The sequence below is a fragment of the Anomaloglossus baeobatrachus genome, chromosome 4 (assembly GCF_048569485.1).
Source record: "Anomaloglossus baeobatrachus isolate aAnoBae1 chromosome 4, aAnoBae1.hap1, whole genome shotgun sequence".
Lineage (NCBI taxonomy): Eukaryota > Metazoa > Chordata > Amphibia > Anura > Aromobatidae > Anomaloglossus > Anomaloglossus baeobatrachus.
In genome coordinates, this window is record NC_134356.1 from 187,169,949 (window position 1) to 187,194,931 (window position 24,983).

Sequence of the window (24,983 nt, forward strand, 5' to 3'; positions counted from 1 at the left end):
TACGTAAATAGAGTTTACTTTCCCAGGTAGAGGCTCACCAAGTGTTTGTCAGCGCAAGGCTCTAGTCTGACAATACTGGCAAATCCCTTTAACCCCACTCCGCTACGAGGAGAATAGATGTGGAACCACAGAAGGAGTAACTGTCACGAATTGTACTGTTGTGCTGGGCTGAGTTGTGCTAGGACTCACAGCACCAATAAGACTGGGAGCAACCCAGAGGGAGCTGAGACTGTGTCTGACGAAATGTTGTAAAACTTTAAAGACCTAGAAGTTATATGCCCGCTATCTCGTGTATAAAGTGCTCCTGAGTGTGAGAGAACATCATTGCAGCTAGTGCACGCCAACTGACAATTACAGATGAAGCATACCTTGGGGAATACTCCAGGGAAAAAGCAAATGGCTTATTCTGAAATTTCACCAAGAATTATAGAAATTCTTTACGTTTTTGTCTGTATATTTAAACATGGACAACGATGATATTACAGTGTACTTAAGGAACGTAATAATAACTAAGTAAAATTGTAAAGACTATATTTCTCATAAATCACAAGCATCATTAATAACTGTCATTTCCAGACCTATAAACTAAATATATCCGTGCAGACTTTTCTTCTATCATAAATCAAGTGCACAAGCATGCCGGTCTACAGAATCCATATTTCAGGGTCACATAAGATGCAATAAAGGCACCTGAAAAGATAATATTGGATCTGTATACATATTCTTTCTCAGCAACCTATTCGCGACTAGTATCCTGCACACACTTCTCATCTACTGAAGAAAGACTGCTTACTTGAGCATTTACGCACATCTGTCTCCGAGGCTCAATGTACATAGTTATTTTTAAACTTTGGCTGAGCCAGCTTGTAGTTCAGTGATTGGATGGAGAAGAGTTATGTGAGGTTTATCTAACTATTCCATGTGATCTCTTAGGACATCATAGAGAGATGTCCTCTAAAGAGGAGACCGAACAAAGGGTGGATCTTAAGGCTGCTTTACATGCGTCGATTTCATGTGCGATCGCACCCGCCCGCATCGTTTGTGCGCATGGGCAATTTGTTGCCCGTGTCGCGCAAAGTCGTAACACCCCGTCCCATGTACTTACCTTCCAAACGACCTCGCTGTGGGCGGTGAACATCCACTTCCTGAAGGGAGAGGGACGTTCGGCGTCACAGTGACGTCACACAGCCGCCGGCCAATAGACACGGAGGGGAGGAGATGAGCAGGACGTAAACATCCCGCCCACCTCCTTCCTTCCGCATTGCTGGCGGCCGCAGGTAAGCTGCAGTTCATCGTTCCCGGGGTGTCACACGGAGCGATGTGTGCTGCCCTCGGGAACAATAAACAAGCGGCGCAAAGAAGGACGTTCGATATTTATTTAGAAAATGAGCGATGTGTCAATGAGCAATAAGGTGAGTATTTTTGCTCATTCACAGTCGCTCGTAGCTGTCACACGCTATGATATGTCAAACGATGCCGGATGTGCGTCACTTACGACGTGACCCCGATGACATATCGTAGCGTGTAAAGCCCGCTTTACTCTGGTGGATCCAACCAACCACATTAAATTCAAGTGCATGTTTAGTAATTGCTGTCAGTTTCCTTTAAAGGGGATTCCCATCTAGTAATGTAATACGATATTACGAGAATATGCCACCACTTTGTCATCAGTGGGAACCCATCTCATGGGAACAATAATTTATCACTACATCGCCTACACAGTTTATCCCTGCCCAGCTGATGGTCGGAAGCCTCTTTAAAAAACTTACATTCAAAGCAAAGCAGTCACCGGATTATGCCGCCCTCATTACATTGAGTCTGCTGTTTTCCTGCCTCATCACAACTTGCTCCTATCTCTCTCACAAACCTAAGTACCATAACAGAAATGCATCTATCACGTGCCCAAAGTGTCTAGCAATATATCCAACATGCTATTTCTTGTTGCTGAATAAGCACCTGTCTCAGCTCTAGGGCCGAATTCTGCTCCCTTCACCTATCGGCTCTTTGCTATGCTTGACGTTGGGTTTCACAAGCTACCTTGCAAAGTGATGACCTCATCACTCAAGGCCTTTAAGTGCCAATTCACATACTCATATGAGTTTGAGTGTTAAGTAGCTTTGTTTTCAGTTACCTACTGATTTAGGGTTGACTCCCTACAACACTACACTACACTCCCTACAACTACAACACTGCTGCATCTGGGTACAGTCTTTACAAAAACATTTGCCTTCTCAACACTGCTTTCATTGGCTAACAATTTGCAGATTAATCCTTCCTTTACTGTAAGTATAATGAACTTTTACACTACTAACCATGCATCTTCAGTTTTTTGTGTCATTTGAGGCTGTGTCTTCTGGTGTTTCCTGCTCCGCTTATCTTCCTGCTGCCCAGCTTAACTTACTGACTGGTCCTCACTGTTCCACATGCCATCTGGTAAGTCCTGCTTACTGTGCCATCGCCTTTGGTCTGTGTTGTCCAGCTGTCTACCCTTCCTTGACTGATACAATCCACCTCATAAGCTAAGCCCATAGCACCAACATTTTTGCATTCTTCATATCCAACTACAGTATTTACACATATACAAGTATTTGTACAATGACAAACACAATTTTTGGTTGCAGAATGTCAGTACAAAGGGCTAGCCCGGGAGACCATACAGATATCTGTCACACGGAATTTTGCACAAACTTCGCCAACTGTTTATGGCAGTGTCGGTCTCTGTTCACATTGCAGATTCTGACACTCCATCTGGTAGTTTGTCCAGTGTCTGGGATCAACACAGGCAGACTCGGGCATCGACCTGCTCTGTGCTGCTTCATAGGCAGGCTAGCACGAGTTAATCTCTGCTAGTGTGCTTGTTAGGTTCCTGTAATCACTTGTGGTGGGGAAGCCAATCACAACTGCTCCCCTCCTATTTATGCTGGATAAAATCTTCTACCCATGCCAGCTTTAGATTATTCTGTGTTGGTCTGTGAGCTTTGGTGTCCCAGACATTCTGGTGAAAGTGCTGCTTTTGTTTGCAGCGGTTGTGGAGTTTACCCCTGTTGATATCTTATTGTCTTACACCTCTCTGTGTGCTTGCAGAGTAGCAGAGTTTTGGTTTTCCATGTCTGTCTATTTCTGTGGCTTTCAACACACTCCTGTACCATCCCACCCAGGAGTGAGAGGGGAAAAAGGTCTGGACTAGTCAGGAGTAGGGCCAAGAAGGAGACTCACCATTAGGAGTATTCCTGAAGCTAGGGATAACGTAGGGCCCCCTAGCTTGATGGTCCGCTTAGGATCCCAGTTTCCCGCTATCCCATGGCCATCGTGACAATATCCCACTGCAGCCATCAGTTTTCACGAACAGCACTCTGCTGTTTTGCACTACTGACGATTGACGGATTAGACTACAGCTGCTTTCAATACTAGGCCAATTATGTGGGAGCTCAAAGGGAGGGTATAGTATATACAAAACCGATTCCAAAGCCTGTGTATGATGTGTATGTGATATATTATATCCCAAGAAATACTACTAGCTGCCACCACCAATTGTTTATAGGCCAACTTGACACCCGTTAATGTAGTGTATGCCTTCAGGGAACAAGAGGAATTGAAGCTATTCAATTTTACATATTTAATCAAAAAAGTAGGCAGTGTTTATATGTTACAAAGAGGATAAAACAATACACAATATACGTTTACATAAAATAAAAAGGGAATAATGAAAGAAAATTGCTAAACCTGTGTCACAGAAATGGCTCAGATCTATGAAGGGAAGAACAATGCAATGAAATGTGCAATAATCCTACTCAGCAATGTATCTTCCTGGCACTGAACAGGGATCATAATTTGGCATTTACTTTTACTTTTATTAAACAATTTCCACCCACATACCTCCCCTGTGGTGACTCATTACAGGTCTGGTCATGGGATGTGGCTTCGATCTCTTGAAAATTAGGAGATCCCCAACTTTAAGGGTATCCTTGTCCGCCCCTGGAGGTCCCAGGTGGAAGATATTGAAGTCATATTACTTATCATGACGCTATCTGGCGTGGATAGCAGCATCCATATAGTAGTTATTAATTTGGGGCTGATAAGCTATATTGCACAAATATATAAAATATATGCAATTTTTTCCTCTTGGAATCACAATGCTGAAAATGTATCTGCCATAAATATCGGATTGATAATAACTCCAATATTTATCACTCATGACCAGCCCCCAAAAATCCGGTTGGTTCTTTTTAAAATTCAGCAGAGCTGATTTCAGGGGCGACATTTTTTTTTTGACGCCTCTCAAGCTCTGAGTATTCTAACTCCAGGCTTTTTGTCTGCTTATAGCAGATATACCAGTTTTAATTACCTGTCAACATCAGGAAGCTACTTCAATGAAGATGGAAGTGTCATCTCTCTTTCCCTATTTTAATTACTTTCTGTCTTCCCCAGTTATAATTAATATACAATGGGATTTTCTGAATTTTTTTTTTTTAATTCTGTCTATCACAGTTGAAGTGTGCCCACAATAAAATTACAGACCTCTCCATTCTTTACAGGTGGGAAAACTTGCTAAACTGACTGCTTATCAAATACTTATTACATGCTATAAAATAAAAAATAATTATTTGATCACCTACTAACCAGGAAAAATTCTGGCTGTCAGACCATTTTTTTTTTTAAGAAGCCCTCCTACGCTGCATTACATGTATTAATTGCACCTGATTTCAATTTGTTACCTGTATAAAAGACACCTGTCCAAACACTCAATCAATCACAAGCCAACCTCTCCACCATGGGCAAATCTAAAGAGCTGTCTAAAGACACCTGGGCCAAAATTGTAGACCTACACAAGGCTAGGATAGGCTACAGGACATTAGGCAACAACTGTTGGCGCAATTATTAGAAAATGGAAAAAACACAAGATGACTGTCAATCTTACTCGGTCTGGGGTTGCATGCAAGATCTTGTCTCGTGGGGTAAGAATGATTCTGAGAAAGGTCAGGAATCAGCCCAGAACCACACAGGAGGACCTAGTCAATGACCTGAAGATAGCTGGGACCACAGTTTCAAGGATTACCATTAGTAACACACTACACCATGATGGATTAAAATCATACTGGGCATGCAAGGTCCCCCTGCTCAGGCCAGCACATGTCAAGGGCCGTTTGAAGTTCCCCAATTACCATCAGGATGATTCAGAGGAGGCATAGGAGAAGGTCATGTAGTTTGATGAGACCAAAATAGAACTTTTTGGTATCCACTCCACTTGCCATATTTGGAGGAATAAGAAGGATGAGTACAACCCCAAGAACACTGTCCCAACCGTAAAGCATTGGGGTGGAAACATTATACTTTGGGTATGCTTTTCTGCAAAGGGGACAGGACAAATGCACTGTATTGAAGGGAGGATGTATGGGGTCATGTATCTGGAGATTTTTGTCAACAACCTCTTTCCCTCAGTAAAAGCATTGAAGATGGGTCATAGCTGGGTCTTCCAGCATGACAAAGGCCTGAAACACACAGCCAGGGCAACTAAGGCATTGCTCTGTAAGAAGTATTTTAAGGTCCTGGAGTGGCCTAGCCAGGCTCAAGACCTGAACTCAATAAAAAATCTTTGGAGGGAGCTTTAACTAATTGTTGCCCAGCGGCAGCCCTGAAACCTGAAAGATTTGAAAAAGATCTGTATGGAGAAGTGGGCCAAAATCCCTGCTGCAGTGTGTGCAAACTTTGGTCATGAACTACAGGATACGACTGACCTTTTGTCATTGCAAACAAAGGTTATTCAGCAAATATTAAATTCAGTTTTCCTTATTGTACCAAGTACATATTTCATGCAATAAAATGAAAATTAATTATTTTAAAAATGCAATATGATTTTCTGGATTTTTTTCTTTTTATTCTGTCTGTCACAGTTGAAGTGTACCTACGATAAAAAATTATAGACCTCTTCATTCTCTGTAGGTTGCAAAACTTGCAGAATCGGCATGGTATCACATACTTATTTTCTTCCCCACTGTTTGTGGCGACCCTGAGGCTCCAGTCGCCACAGATTACTGCACCTCATTTAAGGTGCGGTATTTGCCTCGGGTAAGGAAGGGGTTAATCCCCGGTCTTCCACATTCACACCTTACATAAAGCTTAGGAGCCTTCTCACTGGGGAGCTGGACTAGGGTAGGCAGGGATTTGGCCAACACAAAGCTTGAGACTGTCCCGGTCACTAGGACAGCCTCCTGGGGGGTGGATTCCACTGGGGGTAGAAATAGGAGCAAACTCACACAATCGCAAGTTAGTTGACCCGGGACACCAGTTCTGGGACACGACACCATCACCACTTCCTTCTCTTCTCTTCACGGGGCCTGCGGCTTGGAGCGGAGCGCTCAGCCCAGGTTCCTCACGGCTGGAAGGGCAACTCTGAAAAAGGACTTTCTTCTTTCAAACACCGGTGACTTCTAACTTATCGGAAGATCGATGAGGCACATCACAGCGGGTGACCGGTACTACCTGGGCGAGCGGCACAAAGAGTGAGTAAAGACACCTGGAACCGCAGCAATTGACACGAACTCTTATTACCGGCGTCGCCGCCGCGCGCCTCGGCGCCGAAGGCCATCGCCATCACTACTCCCCTCATCATCCTTCTTGGGGCCCGCTCCACCTATTGGGGAGCAATAACATCTTCGGCTGCCAATACCATCCGCCCTGGAGAACAGCGACAGCAGCGGCGGCTAATCTCTGGCTTTCGTACCACAGGTGGTGTCACGACAATCCTCCTACTGCAACCCCCATTATCCTCCCTCCTTATTGGTGTACACCTCGGGGCACGAAGCCGGGCAGGCCACCGTAACATTCCAGACAACCACACCGGCACAGTGATGTGTAACTCGGGTACGAGACTCAGTGCTTGACTCCCCCTGCCCCCTGGCTGCTACATTTACTCTTGAAAATCAAATAAATATCAAACCACAATAAGAAAGCTGTTCAACTTCGTTATATATGAGCTCAGTCAGGTTATTAGTAATTGTGTAAGTATCATCTTGTTGACTTATTCCAACCAAGTACAAGTGTAGCTCTCAGCTATAATGCAGGCAGCAGATTTAATAAAATATAAGTAATGTAATAGTTACTCATATCTAGTTATAAACTGTTTTTCAAGGTGGTAAAGTCCACTAATGGGGATTTCAATTACTTGGATAACCTAACCACTTCTCATTTTATTTTTGTATTATAAATTGAAAGATACAATTAAAGAAGTTGTCGGGCCACAAAATCCAACAGAATTCTGCCCCAGCACCTGATAGATAAACACTATGTAATGAAAACTATATATAGCTCCTAATGTGAGTCTGTAGTAGATCTATACACTGTGTGTATTGTATAATACACACACACACTTTAAGTTATAAAATGTTACATAATACAGTTTCCCATGCCCCATACATCATAATGCGCTGGGCACACCGTCGGGCGAACAGCGCTGACGGTGTCCCAGACAGCAAGTGGGTCCCCCTGCTGGTCCAGGACCGTGGCACATACAGTACACTGGAGAAGGCAGAGCACAGATATCGGCACGCAGGGTGCGGGGGAGAGTACGGAATGTGGGGAGGGGCCAGGATTGCGTTGCACTGTACCTGGACGGTTGCAGGGTGGCAACATGACATCAGCTGTGATGCTTATCAACAAGGTCCTGCCCCTGTCGATGTGACATCACAGGAAGCAGCAGAATCCCAGCAGGAGCGGTCATATGACTGCTCTGACCTGGCGCATAGAGGCTGACAGCAGTGCAGGTAGGTAGCTGGTATCTATCTGCCCTTATATAGTCCAATGATTAAATAAAAAATAGGCAAAATAAGCCGGATAACCCCTTTTTAAATATTGAAATACAAAAAGGAATGTTATCATAGAGCCGGAGATTGCTGTCAATGTGTTTTTATCCTCTGCACACATACAGTATGTGCCCCCATAGAGATCACGCATTGATGTAAAGATGTGTGTATAAACGCATCATGATCCTGCAGCTACTGTCCCTGAGATCTGATGTATGCAGAATATGTGCGCGATACAAATAAGAATAGATTTGTGCAGTATAACTTTTATTCCAGCATTGTGCCTGATGTGCCAATATATGAACAATTTTCTAGAAAACTATGGCTCCTCTAGGAAATCATGCAGATTGTTACACAGTTCTATGACTAAAGCAAGTGCCAGGATATCATGTGTCAGATAAAAAAAAAACTGTCTAAAATGCTGCTTATTGCAACTAGCGACTAAAGGAACGGTCCCCTGGAAAGCTTTTGTACTATGGGCCCAGTTATCCCTCTGGCATGTGAGCGACATAGAAATCAAATTGTCTCTTATATCTAGAAATGAAGCTTCTATCAGCAGAAAATATGGGAAAAAGATAAAGATTTTTGTGAATAAAGAAGCTTTCTGTTCAGTCTTTTGAACTTCTTTTAACGGCTTCCAGTTTCCAAAGGATCACAAAATAGTTATAAGAAGTCGATTCTTCAGGCGGTTTACTAGTTAATGCTAATTTACAAAAAAGTGTCAACAGCAAAGATGTCACTAAAAATGCTCAGAAAATGACTTACAAGATGGCAAAAAAATGCTTCAATAATATAAATGAGGATTCCTGAATAATACTGTGCGATAGGTGCTGGGGACATCATACTATATGATATGAGATTATACTCTGTGAGCTGGGCTTCGGGGGCACTATAATGTGTTGGATGCTGTGTGGGGGCCATCATACTGTGTAAGGGGATGTTGTGAGCTTCATATTATGTCTAGAGCCTGTAGGGTACTGTGTTGGGAGACTATGGGGGGCATCATACTGTGTTGGGGGCTTTGGGGGCCCATGATATTGCTAGGGGAATATACTGTGAGGGCAACATTCTGTGGGCAGTTTACTAGGGGAATAACGCTGTGTGTGGGGGCATTATAATGAGTGGAGAGCTGTGGAGGCCATTTTATTGTGCTGGGTGACTGAGGGGACATCATACTGTTTGGTGGGATTTTGGGGTCCATCATAATGTGTGAGGGGGATGTGTGCACTTTAATATTTTGTGGGAGGCCTTGGTGGGATCATACTGTGAGGAGTCACAGCGGGGGCATCATACTGTAATACGGGCCATTATGGGGGCATCATACCGTGTCGGGCCATCATACAGTGGGAAGGTGAATATGGTGGTCTCATAGTGTGTGTTTTGAAGTAGACTACTCATAAAAGGGTTATTCCCATCTGTAGAGTATAGGTGATAACTTGTTCAAAATAGGGGTCCAACTGTTGGTACATCCACTGATCCGCAGAGAGATGAGCAGAAGATTGATATGTGCACTGCCACTGAATTCTCATTGGGACTGCTGGAAAGAGCCAAATGCTATACTTGGGTAACTCTAGTAGTGTTGTACAGAATGAATGGAGCCACATTGTTAATAGGTAGCCAACACTCCATTCAGGCAGGTTTAGCAGAGCCCACTTCAAAGGATCGGTGGGGATATCAGTGGTTGGACTTTAAAATCAGCAAGTTATCACCTATCATATAGACTTATATTAAAAAAAAATCTAAATATGCAAATAACCCTTTTTAAAGGGTATGCCCTTTACTTGGACAATCCCTTCTCATTCCCCTTGTTTGCCCCCTGTAAAACAAATATGCCTTTACTCCCCTCCGGTGTGACCGTGGTTCCGGCGGTGTCTGAAACCACGTTTCTGGGGCCTATGTCAAACCGTTATGACACGCAGGTGCCGCACCCAATCAGCACTCAGCATCTGTCTTCCCACCTTTGGACATTTGAGCAGGATGTGAGTGCTGCACTCACTTAATTCTGAAACATCCAAAGGCGGGGAGAAAGAGGCAGGCATTGATTAGTTTGGGGGGCCTGCGTGTCATAACAATGTCACGTGGGCCCGGGGAACGCGGCCTCAGAAATCCCTGGAACAGATATCTGATTTTTATGAGGGTGAATAAGGTGAATGAGAAGGAATTGTCCAAGTAGTGGACAACCCATTTAAGTAACTAAAGTGTATATATAAAAATATTTTACTCGCTTATATAGCACCATTATTTTCCATACTGCTTTTACAGACCTCATTATTATCACTGTCCACATTGGGGCGCAGAATCTAATTTCCCTATTAGTATGTCTTTGGAGGATAGTAGTAATCCAGAGTAAACAAGGAAACCCACACAAACACGTGAAGAACATAGAAACACCTTGCAGATGTTGTCCTTGGTGGACCGCATCACTGCAAAGCAACAGTACTCATCACTGAGCCACCATGCTACCCAACTAATTTATTTTCTTAAAAAAGTTTACTATTTAGTAACGTTTAGAGGTTAATCCTCTTTCACTGTCATGGATAACACAATGATATACCAGTGCTGGGAACATAACAACGTACCAGATCTGTGTTTTCTTTATACTTCAGATCAGACAGAGGCCAGACACCAGTGACTGTAAAGTGATGGCATATCATAGCGATAGCAGGAGCAGATGGAGAGAAGAGGGCTGCTGTGCAAGGACAGTATAAGGGCTCGTTTCAGGCCAACAGCTCTATTATGCACAATTCCACCTGCTTTGGAGGTAGAAGCGGGCAGCCATATCTCCTGGGTCCCTGTGTGGCTGCACACACTACACTAATGGTATGTGCGGCCTTGCATTATGAAGTGGGTAGAGCTATCTCTGGGAGAAGAAAAATATTTAGTGCATTTGTGCACATTTGTCTCCTTTTTAAAACTAATGCGGGTGTCACACTGTACGATCTATCGTGCAATCGCACGAGCGATCGGACCCGCCCCCGTCGTTTGTGCGTCATGGGCAAATCACTGCCCGTGTCGCACAAAGTCGTTAAACCGCCGTCACACATACTTACCTGCTGAGCGACCTCGCTGTGGGCGGCGAACATCCTCTTCCTGAAGGGGGAGGGACGTTCGGCGTCACAGCGACGTCATACAGCGGCCGCCCAATAGAAGCAGAGGGGTGGAGATGAGCGGGACGTAAACATCCCGCCCACCTCCTTCCTTCTATATAGCCGGCGGGTGCCGTGGGACGCAGGTAAGCTGTGTTCATTGTTCCCGGGGTGTCACACGGAGCGATGTATGCTACCCCGGGTACGATGAACAATCGGCTAAAAGAAAAATAAACTATTTTTTAAAAATGAGCGACGTGTGACAGATAAACGATTTGCATGCGATTTGCAAACGTTTTGCGTCGCTCGTAGGTGTCACACGGGACGACGTCGCAAACTATGCCGAATGTGCGCCACAAAAACGGTGACCCCGACGATATATCTCCCGATAGATCGTCTCGTGTGACGCCCGCATAAGGGTCCACACGATCCAATATTTGCAATTTAGTGAATTCACTTTTCTTTTTTTATGTAATATTTTAAGATGTTTTTTGTACCAAATTCTTCAAAAAGGCACATGTAGTTTATGAATTTGGCCCAAAATTACAAAAATGCCTTTATTTGTCTCTTTAATGATTTTTGAACCTTTTTAGGATGAAAAGTGGAAAATTCTCTAAACAGTTGCTTGTTTGTCTAAAAATATGGCAAATTGGAAACTCCGCCAGTAATTTTAGACATTTGATAGAACATTGGATAATCAAAGTTGTTAAGGAAACAGTGTTATAAAAAGAAAACTTTAAAATATGGTGCAAATACAAAAGCCACTAATAAAGAGCAAATTACTTCCGAAAAGTGGAGAAACAACGATGAAGGATCAGAGCCATAGACTCAGCTGAGAAGTTAACCCCAATTTTAGACACTATTCTGTCAACTTTGCTGAAAATATATTTCAGATTTCTATTCAAAACATGTAAGTGCTCCAAAAATAAATGCCATTTAACTTTGGCAAAGTGTAGTAATGACTGAGTTTCCGATATTGAGCTGCCTCCTACATTTCCTGTTTTCTGAACAATTTTTGCTGGATTATTAGTCATAGATTTACTTTAAAATGATAAAACTGGAGCCAGCAGAATGGATGAAACCCGTGTGCTGCTGGATAAGTAGCAGCAATACAGCTGGCATATAGGAAAGTCAATTTCTGGCCATAACCGAACCTTGTTACATATGAGTGCCGCTTCACAAAACCTACGTTTCCACCTACGTTGCCTAACCGTCAGCACCTGCAGTGATGTCATGGCCCCCACCTATACATAATGCAGGTATATTTATTGATGACTCTGATTCATGTGGATTCCTCCGGGTGTTATAGTGGAATTTTCAGGATTTTCACATCATGGTACAATTAATCCTTAATCCAGCCAGACATTAATATATTAGTTTCTGCCTGGAGTTCCCTTTAAACTGTAAAGGGAATTAGAATATATTTAGCATTTATAAACCAGAACTTTCAGAGCACAATGTTACAACGTAGCAAGTGATCTATTTACAAAGAGTATAAAACAGCACCACAAAGCAGTGACACAATGTAACCTCAGGAAGAAGTCACCAGAGCTGCCCCCAGACACAAACCGCTAAAGTAAACTTGATTGCTGTATGATGAGCATGGAGGAAACAAAGCATCTGCAGACTGAGTCTTGGGGTACAAGGTCAGGTTCAAACAGTCAATTGCTATTATTTCCAAAAACAAGCACATATGCCTAATAGCTGCAAGGGCTGCTCCTCAGATAGGATCCTGGCAGCAATGGCTGTCATCTGACAGCAGAACAGCAATGTCAGCAAAGATGTTTGGGAAGTCAGGCTTCCTCCCAACCCACTTTTCTCAGACACCCACCCACATAGGCACCCTTTCATGACCTGTACCTTCTGTATGGCAGCTGGAGGATAGGATGGTGTTAGGAGGTCTGAAGATGTAAGGCAGGTATCGAGAAAAGCATTTCATCTTCACATGAAGGGGGCAAGCACAGGCTGCTCAATCCATGAGGACCCTGCTGTCAGTCAGGGGTTGTAGATCCAAGGTCCAGTCATGTCTCCTGCATGGTAGAGAAGCCCAAAGATCCTCTGGAACCAGACCCCATCCTTGTGCCATCAGCAGCAGCAGCAGCTCAGCCTCCCATTACTGAAGCATATCCTGCTCCAACTCTGAAGCTCTCAAGCAGCCTGGGGAGGATCTTCATTGGCTGAAGCTCTGTAGAGCAGTATTTGCTGACTAAGTCAATCCTGCTTGTAAACACACTGTCACATCCACACACTGAGAACAAGCCTTCCTACATCAAGTGCAGGTCCTGCTAAGAATCCCTTCTTCCTTACAGGAAACCCCTGAGAAGTGTACACTCGAAATGTAGTGTGATCTCATACCAATGTTACTATTCTGCATCTGTGTTTTTGTTTTTTTGTGGAGCTGTAGCATAAATAACTCGATATTTCTAAATTGATTTTATATAGAGGTTGGAAAAAGATTGTTAAATAATAAAGTTTAGGATCACTTAGTAGTGTCAATACTTTGGTCACTGGACATCGAGTAACAGATCACTTTGAGGACAGAAAGCATGTAGGCTTTTTTTTCGACTGAGGCTGGTTTTCTAATAAATAATCCATGTAATCTACCGTAGATCAGGTTTTTGCTTTAGCTGTTAACCAAACACCATGAACTGTCATCAGGCTTTTTCATCAGTTTCTATTTAAAAACTGATGAGCCTTATTGAAAGACACAATGAAGTGTTTTGTAGTCCAGCTCCTTGAAGGCGTGACAACATTTGATGCTCTGAATTGATGTGAACGATGCCATAGCAGACTATGGGATTCATTCTTGTATCAAGTTCCCCCAATGTTTCACAGAGGGGAAATAAAACCTGATGGCTGGATATATGGACAAAACTGTCATTGAAGTTGCACAATTCTATTATGTAAGATCTGTGACACCCAGTAGATACACAAATAAAGTAACAAAATGAAAGAAATGTTAGTGATCTGCAATTTGCAACTTACATTTTTCACATCATCCCTGCATTTAGTAACATAACACTTGAAATTATTACTTGCAATGTTGAAATCCGACTGCAATTTTCATGTCATGGCCCTTGTGCAAGTCTATCCTAAAAGGATGCTACAAGTAAATGTGATACACATTTTTAGGCAACAGTTTTGGCCATGCCCCTAAATGAAAACCAGAGCACCTTCACACACTGATCAATTAGTGACTGATACCAGAGTCATGAGAATGACACCATAGTCACCATTTTAGCAAATTTTATAGTTGACCATGATTTTGGAAATTACTATGTATAGCAGTTTCCAAATTCATACCTTTTTGAGTATCTCAACCAACTCCTCAACAAGCTAGAACAATCTTATAATAAACTCTTTGGCTGCAGATAACTTCTTTGTGTTCCCTGTGATAAGTCATAAATGCTAACTCAGTTTTCAAGCTCTGGGATCCCCACAAACAATATAATGTAAGACTTGGTTTCCCTTTCCCTGATGCTGCATGGCCAAGGCTAGACGAAATTTGAATGGCGTGTCAGTAGATATTAAGAGCAAATCTCAGCGGCGCTCAACTGTTTCCAGCCATGCCATAAGCTCTCAATAGAGCAGCAAGGTCCATGCTGCACTGCCATCCTATTAAAGGGAACCTATCACCACTTTTTTTGTCTATAAGCTGCGGCCACCACCACCGGGCTCATATACAGCATTCTAACATGCTGTATATAAGAGCCCAGGCCGGGGGTGTAACATAAAAAACACTTTAATACTTACCTAACGGTCACGCAGTGGGCCTTATGGGCGTCTCCATTGTCCGGTGCCGGCGCCGCCTCTTTTGGCCATCTTTGTGCTCCTTCTTCTCTAGCCGTAGTCCATGATGGGTCCGATGTCATCCACACTCGCCGGCATTCAGGTCCTGAGCAGGCGCACTTTGATCTGTCCTGAGCAGGGCAGATCAAAGTATTGTAGTGCGCCTGCGCAGGAACGGCGAGTGTGTATGAAGTAGCCGCGTCATGCACCCAGGCTTCAGAAAGAGGACAAAGATGGCCGAAAGAGGAGGCGCAGGCACCAGACAACGGAGACGCTCATAAGGCCCACCGCAGCGACTGTTAGGTAAGTATTATAAAGTGGATTTTATGTTATACCCCCGGCCTGGGCTCTTATATACAGCATGTTAAAATGCTGTATATAAGAGCCCGGTGGTGGTGGCCACAGCTTATAGGTGAAAAAAGTGGTCACAGGTACCCTTTAAACTAGCCATGAGCGTGTGGCAATGAGGAATGGGGGAGCCATGCTCTCCGTTCCTTCAATTGGTGCCTTTCCCAGGAGGTGGACCTGGTCTGATTTAGGAGTTATCACTTATCTATTTTATATGCTTTTTGGAAAGATATCCCTTTAACAGCAGTGGTGGAATGATCGGTCTGTCCCAGTGCAATAATGGTCATGGCGTTTACCATCAGAACTACGATACATATAGCTTGCATTACCATACAGAAATATATTTTTTGCATTCTGTACCCTCAAATTTTGTGAATACTGTAAGACATAAAACAATGTGAGTCTTCAGCTGTTTCTGTACCTGCCTGAGACAAAGTAAACTGCAGCAGATCTCACGTTTGGCTTCCATGCTATACACATTTTTTCTCAAAGGGTTGTTAGACTTTCTTTTCTAGTACCTCTGCAAAGAGTTGACTTTGCTGAATGCTCAGTTAACAGAATTCACTTTAGTATAATCAGTTTATACGTTTATAGTAGACCAAGAATTTCACCATCTAACCCTAAAATATACTGTAAGTTTATTGAATTTGTTTAAAGAGGACCTTTCATCAAATGTTTCATGTTAAACTGGACCCACAATGTAAAAGTGACCTTAGAGCAGAAAAAAACTTTTTGTTATTTTTGTTTTTAATTTTACCTCGCTGTTGCAGATATTTGGTTATCATATTATTTGGCACATAAATAGTTAATTTTTTTTAAAGTCCGGGTGGGCATTATCAGAGAGATTTCATTCAGGGATCTGTACATCCTCCTCTTTCTAATGCTGACCAATCAAAAGCGAGCAGAGAGACACTGAGGACACTGGGGCGTGTCATGATTGGTCAACATCAGATAGAGGAAGATGTACACCCCTCCCCCCAGTAAAATCTCTCTGGTAATGCTAATTGAAGTTAAAAAAAGTAACTGTTTACATGCCAAACACCTGGATCACCAATATTTCCACAACAGAGAGGCAAAATTAAAAAACGAAAACAAGAAATGTGTCCAGTTCAACATGAAATAACAGTTTTAAGTGCCAAAAATGTTGATTGCTAATATCTCTGGAATGTTTTATTCTGCTCTAAGGCACTATTACAACCACTATGCTATTTAGTATTCTGGTCTATTAAAGAAATTGCAAAATAAATACCAATTACCTGATATTTTCACCTAGAAATAATGTTTTATTACCATTCCTATCACATTAGTCAAGGCAGTGATTCCAGTGATAACCACTTCCCAATGAAAAGGTATTTCTGTAAATGTTCCAAAGTGTTAATAGTTTCATTGGAAATAATAACTAATTTAGTCATTCAAATAATCTACTGAGCATCCATAACACTTTGTGCTTCATAATAAGTAATAGTTCACTAGATAATCAAAAGGATTTTAACTAACCGGTGTGATTGCTTGTTATTATACCCCCTTTCTAGGTCAAATAATAGATATTGAACTAGTTAACATGGGTGAAATTGATTAACTTTTAATTTGTCACCTTGAGAGACCATATACTCAGTTGGCTTTTCCAACAATAAAATGACCACCAGAAAGTGCTCTGCTCATTACACTGTTTGACAGCCAAATTGATTCAGAGACTAAAACAGGTGAACTAATTTTCAAGCTTCAGAGGAGGTTGTACTAAATTATGGCACCTTTCTTTCAGGCTTATAGAAAAATTGCATCTTTATTATTTCTTTTTTATTTTCTTATGATTCTTGCATTGTAAGTAGCTAGTCTATTAGATCTTCCATTTAGTCTAATGAGCCTTTTAATTATTCGGTCATCTCAGGGTGACCAATCAAAAACCGCCAGTTCAGCTCTGTTGATGTAATCCTAATTACAGTTCCCTCACCTACTTTTATAAATGCTCTCTGTGTAAGGTATACAGTTTTAGGATTTCTTAGTTTAGTTTCTTGTCATAATGACATATTTCTATGTTTTTTGGAGATATGCCACTTTGTTACATTAACAAAGCAGATCATTTTTGCTACATGTGTGGAGAAATCACAAAGGCGAAACTTGACTACTATGATAAGGAAAGCGTACAATCTGTATTTTGGCTGCAGAATCTGAGATCAAGACAAGAGTTTGGCTCCACACATATTTGAAAGTGTGGCGCCCCCGCACCAGCAGCCTGCCGCTGATGCTCTGATCCAGATCTGCGGTGGCTCGAGGGGTCTCCGGACCCGAGGGTCGGGGTCGCGCGGCCACCCGGAATAAAGGGGGTATTTACAGGGGATGCTGTGGAAAGTTTGTGCAGCCACCCGTGGTGCGTGATAAGATGGGAGAACCCGGTGGTGATGACTTCTACAAAACTTCCTCATCAATCTCACATTAACAGTTGCCATCAAACACCAAAATATACACACGTAGTCATAGCTGAAACTGTAACACCCTTGAAGCTGTTCCAGAAAATGAAGCATTTCTCTCAGAAAATTAATAACAATACACCCCCTAAACTTCCCCTCTCCATAATATCTTTCCTACACCACCCCTTTGTATAATATCCTCCACACACTGCCCCTCTGTATAATATCCCCCCACACACTGACCCTATGTAATATCCCCCCCGACACACTGCCCCTCTGGATAATATCCTCCCACACACTGCCCCTCAGTTTACTATTCACCCACACACACACTGCCTCTCTGTATAATATCCCCCGCACACACTGCTCCTTGCAGCACTTTGTTAGCAAATAAGTAGTGGGCACCACTGGGTAATAAATATATATTATTTAATGGAGGGGTGCTAACAAAAACTATGCAAAAAAATGAATTAATTATAACATGAGAGTAATAAAGCTGCATAGTAAAAAAATGTGCACACTCAGCTATTTATATACTGTATAAACATGACTTTTAAATGTTTGTTTTGTATCAATAAAAGCCAAGTTGATATATAAATCTATATGTCCCCCTCCTGGTATATATGTCCTCATCCTGGGTCCCTCCTGGTATGTATGTCCTCTTCCTGGTATATATGTCCCCACTTTGGGCCCCTCCTGGTATATACTGTATGCCCCCCTCCTGATGTACATGTCCCTATTTTGGGCCTCCCCTGGTATATATGTCCCCATCCTGGTTTATTTCTCCCCTTCCTGGTATACATGTCCTCCTCTTGGTATATACGTCCCCTTCCTGGGCAACTCCTGGTATACATGTCCCCATCCTGGTTTATTTGTCCAATTTCTGGTAAATATGTCGTCCTCCTGGTACATACTGTATGTCCCCATCCTTGGCCCCTCCTGGTATATATATGTCCCCTTCCTGGTGTGTGTGTGTGTGTGTATATAATATATATATATATACACCATTTAGGCCCTTTTGTGGAACATATATATGACTCCTGTTTTATATATGTCCCAAACTGGGCTCTTCCTGGTATATATGTCTGCTGCAAATGAGAAAAAAAACAACTGACATGCATGGTGTCCTCTCTGTGCTGCGATGCATTTCAGCTGAAAGTGTGCCCTTGGATGCTCATCCAGCTGAAGCAAAGCAGTTACTGGGGTTGGCCTGCACCCCTTCCACCCCCCGGCGATCATCCCGCTTCTCTCTTCAGCTCATGCAGTGCTTACCTTTCCCCACTGACTGCCACGTCCTTGCCACATCCGTGGCTCTGCGTTGCCTGCAGCAGTTTGATGGGCTTACAGCTTAATAACTTGATCATGCTGGGCTGCAGGATGATGTGCCCTTGACCTGCTCTGCCTCACTGACTCTGACACCACCTCATGGCTAATTTGCATCCGAGGTGCCTGAAACTCATTGCATGCAAATTATCCAAGTGGTAGCCAGCTGTGACACCAGTGAAGTAAGTATCCCAGCTGGGCCCGGGACCCCCTCTTCACCATGCTCCATTAGTAAGGGCAGTACTGCTCTGATGGCGGCCCTGCCAGCAGATGCCAGTGTCTAGGTCCACCGTCCACCAAAGCATACTCCAGTTCTCCGGTGGGCCCATCCGACCCTGTTCCTACCCATAGAACAAAAGTGTCAGTGCCCTTCATACTGTTTCCCTGCACAGTGACCTTTCCAATTTTCTGCAGGGAACTACAACTCAGCCCAGTCATGTATAGTATATTACTGTATGTTTTCATGGTACATCACTGAAGATATGACACTTTGATACAATGTAATGTAGTCAGTGTACAGCTTGCATAACAGCGTAAATTTGGTATGCCCTCTAATTCACACACAGCCATTAATGTCTAAACCGCTGGCAACAAAAGTGAGTACAACCCTAAGTGAACATGGCCAAATTGTGCCCAATTAGCCAATTTCCCTCCATGATGTCACATGATCCATTAGTGCTACCAGGTCTCGGGTGTGAATGGGGGAGTAGGTGAGTTAAATTTGGTGTTATTGCTCACACACTTTCTCATATTGGTCACTAAAAGTTCACCACAGCACCTTATGGCAAAGAATTCTCTGACGATGTGAAAACAAGAAGTGTTGCTCTATATAAAGATGGTCTAGGCTGTAAGAATATTGCCAACACTTTGAAACTGAGCTGCAGTACGATGGCCAAGACCATATAATGCGCCATGGTGGACCAAAGAAGATATCTTGAGGCTGTCTTTTCAAAATAGAAATATGTTATTTAGATGTTCATTTATTATACCATGCCTCTCCTCTGTGTGAAAATTTGTGTTTCTTCAGATACTTTGCTATACCATGCCTGATGTAACATCATTTATTTTATTTTTGTTAGCCATTAAAAGGTATCAGAACTACAAAATTACAATTTTGTTTTTCTCAATGAGAGCAATCAATCATTTTTCAACTGGCTAACACAGTAGCAAAACGTTTTTTTCTTTGTACGGAAGCAGAGCATTGTCCCCTCCTTTTGAAAACTGAGCTGCAGAGCAGTATTCCAGCATGTTAACAACCCCAAATATACCTCCAAGATGACCATGCCTTGCTGGAAAAACTGAGGGTAAATGTGCTGGAGTGGCCAAGCATGTCTGTAGACCTAAACTCTATTGAGCATCTGTGGGGCCTCCTCAAACGGAAGGTTGAGGAACCAAGGTCTTTAACATCCCCCAGCTCCGTGATGTCATCAGTTGAAGCTCTAGTGAACTCCATGCCCAAGAGGGTTAAGGCAATGCTTGATGATAATGGAAGCCCACAAAATATTGACATTTTGTGCACAATTTGGCCATTTTCACTTAGGGTTGTACTCACTTTAGTTGCCGGCAGTTTAGACATTAATGGCTGTGTGTTGAGTTATTTAGAGGGCACACAATTTTACACTGATACACAAGCTGTACACTTAAGCCAGAAAGTTGATGGGAGCATTGAAGAAAAATCCTTCAATAGCAGCCAGTAATATCTGATTAATACTTAGATTTGTTTTTGACATAAAACCACAATTTTAGGAGCATTACAGACACACCCAGGCCTTTTTTATCCAGCTATCCAGCTACAATTGACAATGCAAGTGATTTCCCTCCAAATATCTCTACAGCTCCTCAAAGTAAATCTAATACATGAAGAGCTACAGAGGCATCTGCCCACACTTTATCTGAATTTAATATAGTGTTATATGAAATTTATGGTAAAATGTACTATAGCGCATTGTCTGCGTCCTGTCCCTTTAAATCTGCAGCTACCTCTTTCACCATGGTAACTGCATTTAAACAGCCAATAGAATTGCTCAGTTTGAATAAAAAAAAAAGTTTGTTATCCTCAGTTTGTTACATCTTATCTGAGTGTGAAGACAGACACCAGCAATCTGCGGGAGATTTCTGGTATAAAACGTAATATAAGATACCGAGCAATGATACATCCACACTCACACAAGATACCTGGCGGCAATACATCCACCACCCACACTCACACAAGATATCAGGCGGCGATACATCCACCACCCGCGCTCACACAAGATACCAGGTGGTGATACATCCCCACCACCCGCACTCACACAAGAGATCAGGCGGCGATACATCCCCACCACCCGCACTCACACAAGATATCAGGCAGCGATACATCCACCACCCGCACTCACACAAGATACCAGGCGGCGATACATCCCCACCACCCGCACTCACACAAGATATCAGGCGGTGATACATCTGCCACCCGCACTCACACAAGATACCGGATGGTAATAAATCCACCACCCGCACTCACAAGATACTGGGTGGCGATACATCTGCCATCCACACTTGCACAAGATACTGGGCGGTGATACATCCACCACCCGCACTCACACAAGATACCGGGTGGCAATACATCCATTACCCACACTCACACAAGATACCCGGCAGCGATACAACCATCACACGCACTCCTAACAGGAGGGATCGGGCATCACTTGTTCCCATCAGACAACCCCTTTAGTGGAATTGATCAAATATGTAACGGGAAATATCTTTACATTTCCCAATCTCGTCCGTCGACATCAGCCCCTGAATATAGAGACCATGTTCTTCAGTGTTTTCAGGAACTGTACACCCAAGTCACAGAAATATGGATTAAGTACCCACAACCTCTTTTATAGAATTTCTATACATTATGACAGGCGAAAATATTAGTGGACGCCATGTGGACTGGATATTTTGCCAGTGTTGGATCAGATAGTATCCATCAGTATGTGAGTACTGACTGTTCCCTAGATTTAGGATTTCCACTTTAAAGGGTTATCCAGGAATATCTATTTATTTTATACTTTGGGCCTAGAACCTATCAGGCAGGTAGATGCGGACTAGCTGCCTGTTAGTTCTTAGGCCCATAGTAAAAAAAATTACTAAAATAGTCCCAGCTATCCCCTTTAATTTACTGTAACGTTAATGGGATCCATCAATTGGTGGAGGGATGAACTAGATGGACTAGGTCTTTCTTCAACCTATGTAACTATATTTAATGACAAAATGTATAATTGATGGATTAAGGTTGAACTAAATGGACCTACGTCTTTTTTTTTTTCAACCTATGTAATATATTGCAAGGGCCTAGTAAACACCAAAGATGCCCAGGATAACGTTATTCAAGTACTGAATAAAAAGGTTTGCAGCACGCTAGTCCTGCCTACACGAACTACTGACGTGGATGATGGGTCAGGGTCTTGCGAATCTAACTCCCACTCTAACTTCTTTGGTAATTTTGAAAGTAACTGTAGCATCAAAAAAGTAACAAAAAGCTTAAAAAGAAAAGATCATGAGAAATCGGCCTATTATTTAAATTGGGTTTTGTGTTCAATGAATTTTTTAATAATAAAATTTGTCATTTTTTTTTATCTTTTATCAATATCACAATTTTTATTGGAAATAGCACTTTAAAAAGCCCCAGTGTGAGAACTGGAATATTTTTGTCTCTAACTTCCTGTTGTTGCAGGAAATGTACAGTCATGGCCAAAAGTTTTGAGAATGACACCAAAATTATATTTTCACATGATCTGTTGCCCTCTGGTTTTTAATTGTGTTTGTCTGATGTTTACATCACATACAGAAATATAATTGCAATCATATTATGAGTACCAAAAGGTTATATTGACAGTTAGGATGAGTTAATGCAGCAAGTCAATATTTGCAGTGTTGACCCTTCTTCTTCAGGACCTCTGCAATTCTCCCTGGCATGCTCTCAATCAACTTCTGGACCAAATCCTGACTGATAGCTGTCCATTCTTGCATAAGCAATGCTTGCATTTTGCTAGAATTTGTTGGTTTTTGTTTGTCCACCCGTCTTTTGATGATTGCCCACAAGTTCTCAATGGGATTAAGATCTGGGGAGTTTCCAGGCCATGGACCCAAAATCTCTGTTTTGTTCCATGAGCCATTTAGTGATCACCTTTTGCTTTATGGCAAGGTGCTCCATCATGCTGGAAAAGGCATTGTTGGGCGCCAAACTGCTCTTGGACAGTTGGGAGAAGTTGCTTTTGGAGGACATTCTGGTACCATTCTTTATTCATGGCTGTGTTTTTAGGCAAGACTGTGAGTGAGCCGATTCCCTTGGCTGAGAAGCAACCCCACACATGAATCGTTTCAGGATGCTTAAAAGTTGGCATGAGACAAGACTGGTGGTAGTGCTCACCTCTTCTTCTCCTAATAAGCTGTTTTCCAGATGTTCCAAACAATCGAAAAGGGGATTCATCTGAGAAAATGACTTTACCCCAGTCCACTCCCTGTACCTTTTGCAGAATATCAGTCGGTCCCTGGTGTTTTTTCTGGAGAGAAGTGGCTTCTTTGCTGCCCTCCTTGAAACCAGGCCTTGCTCAAGCAGTCTCCGCCTCACAGTGCGTGCAGAAGCACTCACACCAGCCTGCTGCCATTGCTGAGCTAGCTCAGCACTGCTGGTAGTCCGATCCCGCAGCTGAAACAGTTTTAAGATACGGTCCTGGCGTTTGCTGGTCCTTCTTGGGCGCCCTGGAGACTTTTTTGGAAACAATGGAAGTTCTCTCCTTGAAGTTCTTGATGATGCGATAGATTGTTGACTGAGGTGCAATCTTTGTAGCTGCGATACTCTTCCCTGTTAGGCCATTTTTGTGCAGAGCAATGATGGCTGCACGTGTTTCTTTAGAGATAACCATGGTTAACTGAAGAGAAACAATGATATCAAGCACCAGCCTCCTTTTTAAAGTGTCCAGTGGTGTCATTCTTACTTAATCATGACTGATTGATCGCCAGCCCTGTCCTCATCAACACCCACACCTGTGTTAATGGAACAATCACTAAAACAATGTTAGCTGCTCCTTTTTAAGGCAGGAATGCAATGATGTTGAAATGTGTTTTGGGGGTTAAAGTTCATTTTCTTAGCCAATATTGACTTTGAAAGTAATTGCTGTTAAGCTGATCACTCTTTATGACATTCTGGAGTATATGCAAATTGCCATTAGAAAAACTTAAGCAGTAGACTTTGTAAAAATTAATATTTGTAACATACTCAAAATCTTTGGCCATGACTGTACATGAACATTAGCAGCAATGAACTGACTCCTGCCCTCTTTTTTGTACTGAAACCATCTAATGAGCGTGTGCAAAAGTCATTGTCAAGAAAGAGGGAGCCGGGTCAGCTGTATCATCACCTAGAGTGAATGGTGGCTCCTTGTTATCAGCTCTGTATAGAGGTGTTACCTGTCACAGTAATCCTGCCTCTGATGATAATGAATCTGCTGAAAACTCTTCTGAAAGTGCAAGAAATAAGAGCCTAAAAATTCCTAAATAGTTAGTGTGAATATTGCAAGATTTTTTTTTTTTTATAAAGATCATAATAAAATAAACAAATAAAAGAATACATGTAACATAAAAGCCCAGTTTAAACAATAGGTCATTTTAAATGACACATTCCTAATAAAAAAGTATAAATATAAGTATAAATATAAAAGTTTCCAATGGAAGCTCATAGCACCAGTGAGAATGTCACCTGAGCATAATCTATAGGGCAAGAAGGACAGTAATTCCCTTCATTTTCTCTGCAGCCCCTCAGAAAATACAGAGAGCTATACAGTGGTCTGTATTCTGCACTACTTGCAACACAGTAATCAGTAATGGCGCTCTGTCATGTCTTGAATGTTAGGACAGAAAGCCATGGAACCCATAGGGTGTAGGGGCGACATGACAGCCCGGAGGGTAGGGAGTTGATGGGGTTAAACAGTGTTGGTTCGTTTAGGAATGAGGAAAAGAAGGTGATTGGTTAGGGGGTGGAGTGTGGTGGAAGGAAAGGAGGGAGCTTTATGGTGTATATAATAGGAGGTGGGAGTCAATTACCTCCTTTTGCACTTCCTGGATGACAGCTTGGACGGGCTGGGGAACCTCCATCATGACATCCAGCCTGATGGATCCGAACATCGCAGATCTGCAGCTTGGACGGGCTGGGGAACCTCCATCATGATGTCCTGAGGAATCCTCGGATCTGGTCAGCATGG

At 42.6% G+C, this 24,983-nt stretch overlaps 1 protein-coding gene across 2 annotated transcripts in view; it reads right to left on the reverse strand.

Annotated features, from left to right (window-relative positions):
* PPP2R2B (protein phosphatase 2 regulatory subunit Bbeta) overlaps positions 1–24,983 on the reverse strand; it is a 485,791-nt gene that overhangs the window by 386,608 nt on the left and 74,200 nt on the right. The window contains exon 1 of one of the 2 annotated variants that reach the window (XM_075344607.1): positions 12,746–13,044. The exons of the other annotated variant lie outside the window; for it this stretch is intronic. Within the exon in view, the coding sequence (XP_075200722.1) occupies positions 12,746–12,824 (79 nt within the window). The 5' untranslated portion in view covers positions 12,825–13,044. Of the gene's footprint in view, positions 1–12,745; positions 13,045–24,983 lie in introns of those variants that run through there. 2 annotated transcript variants of the gene reach the window in all.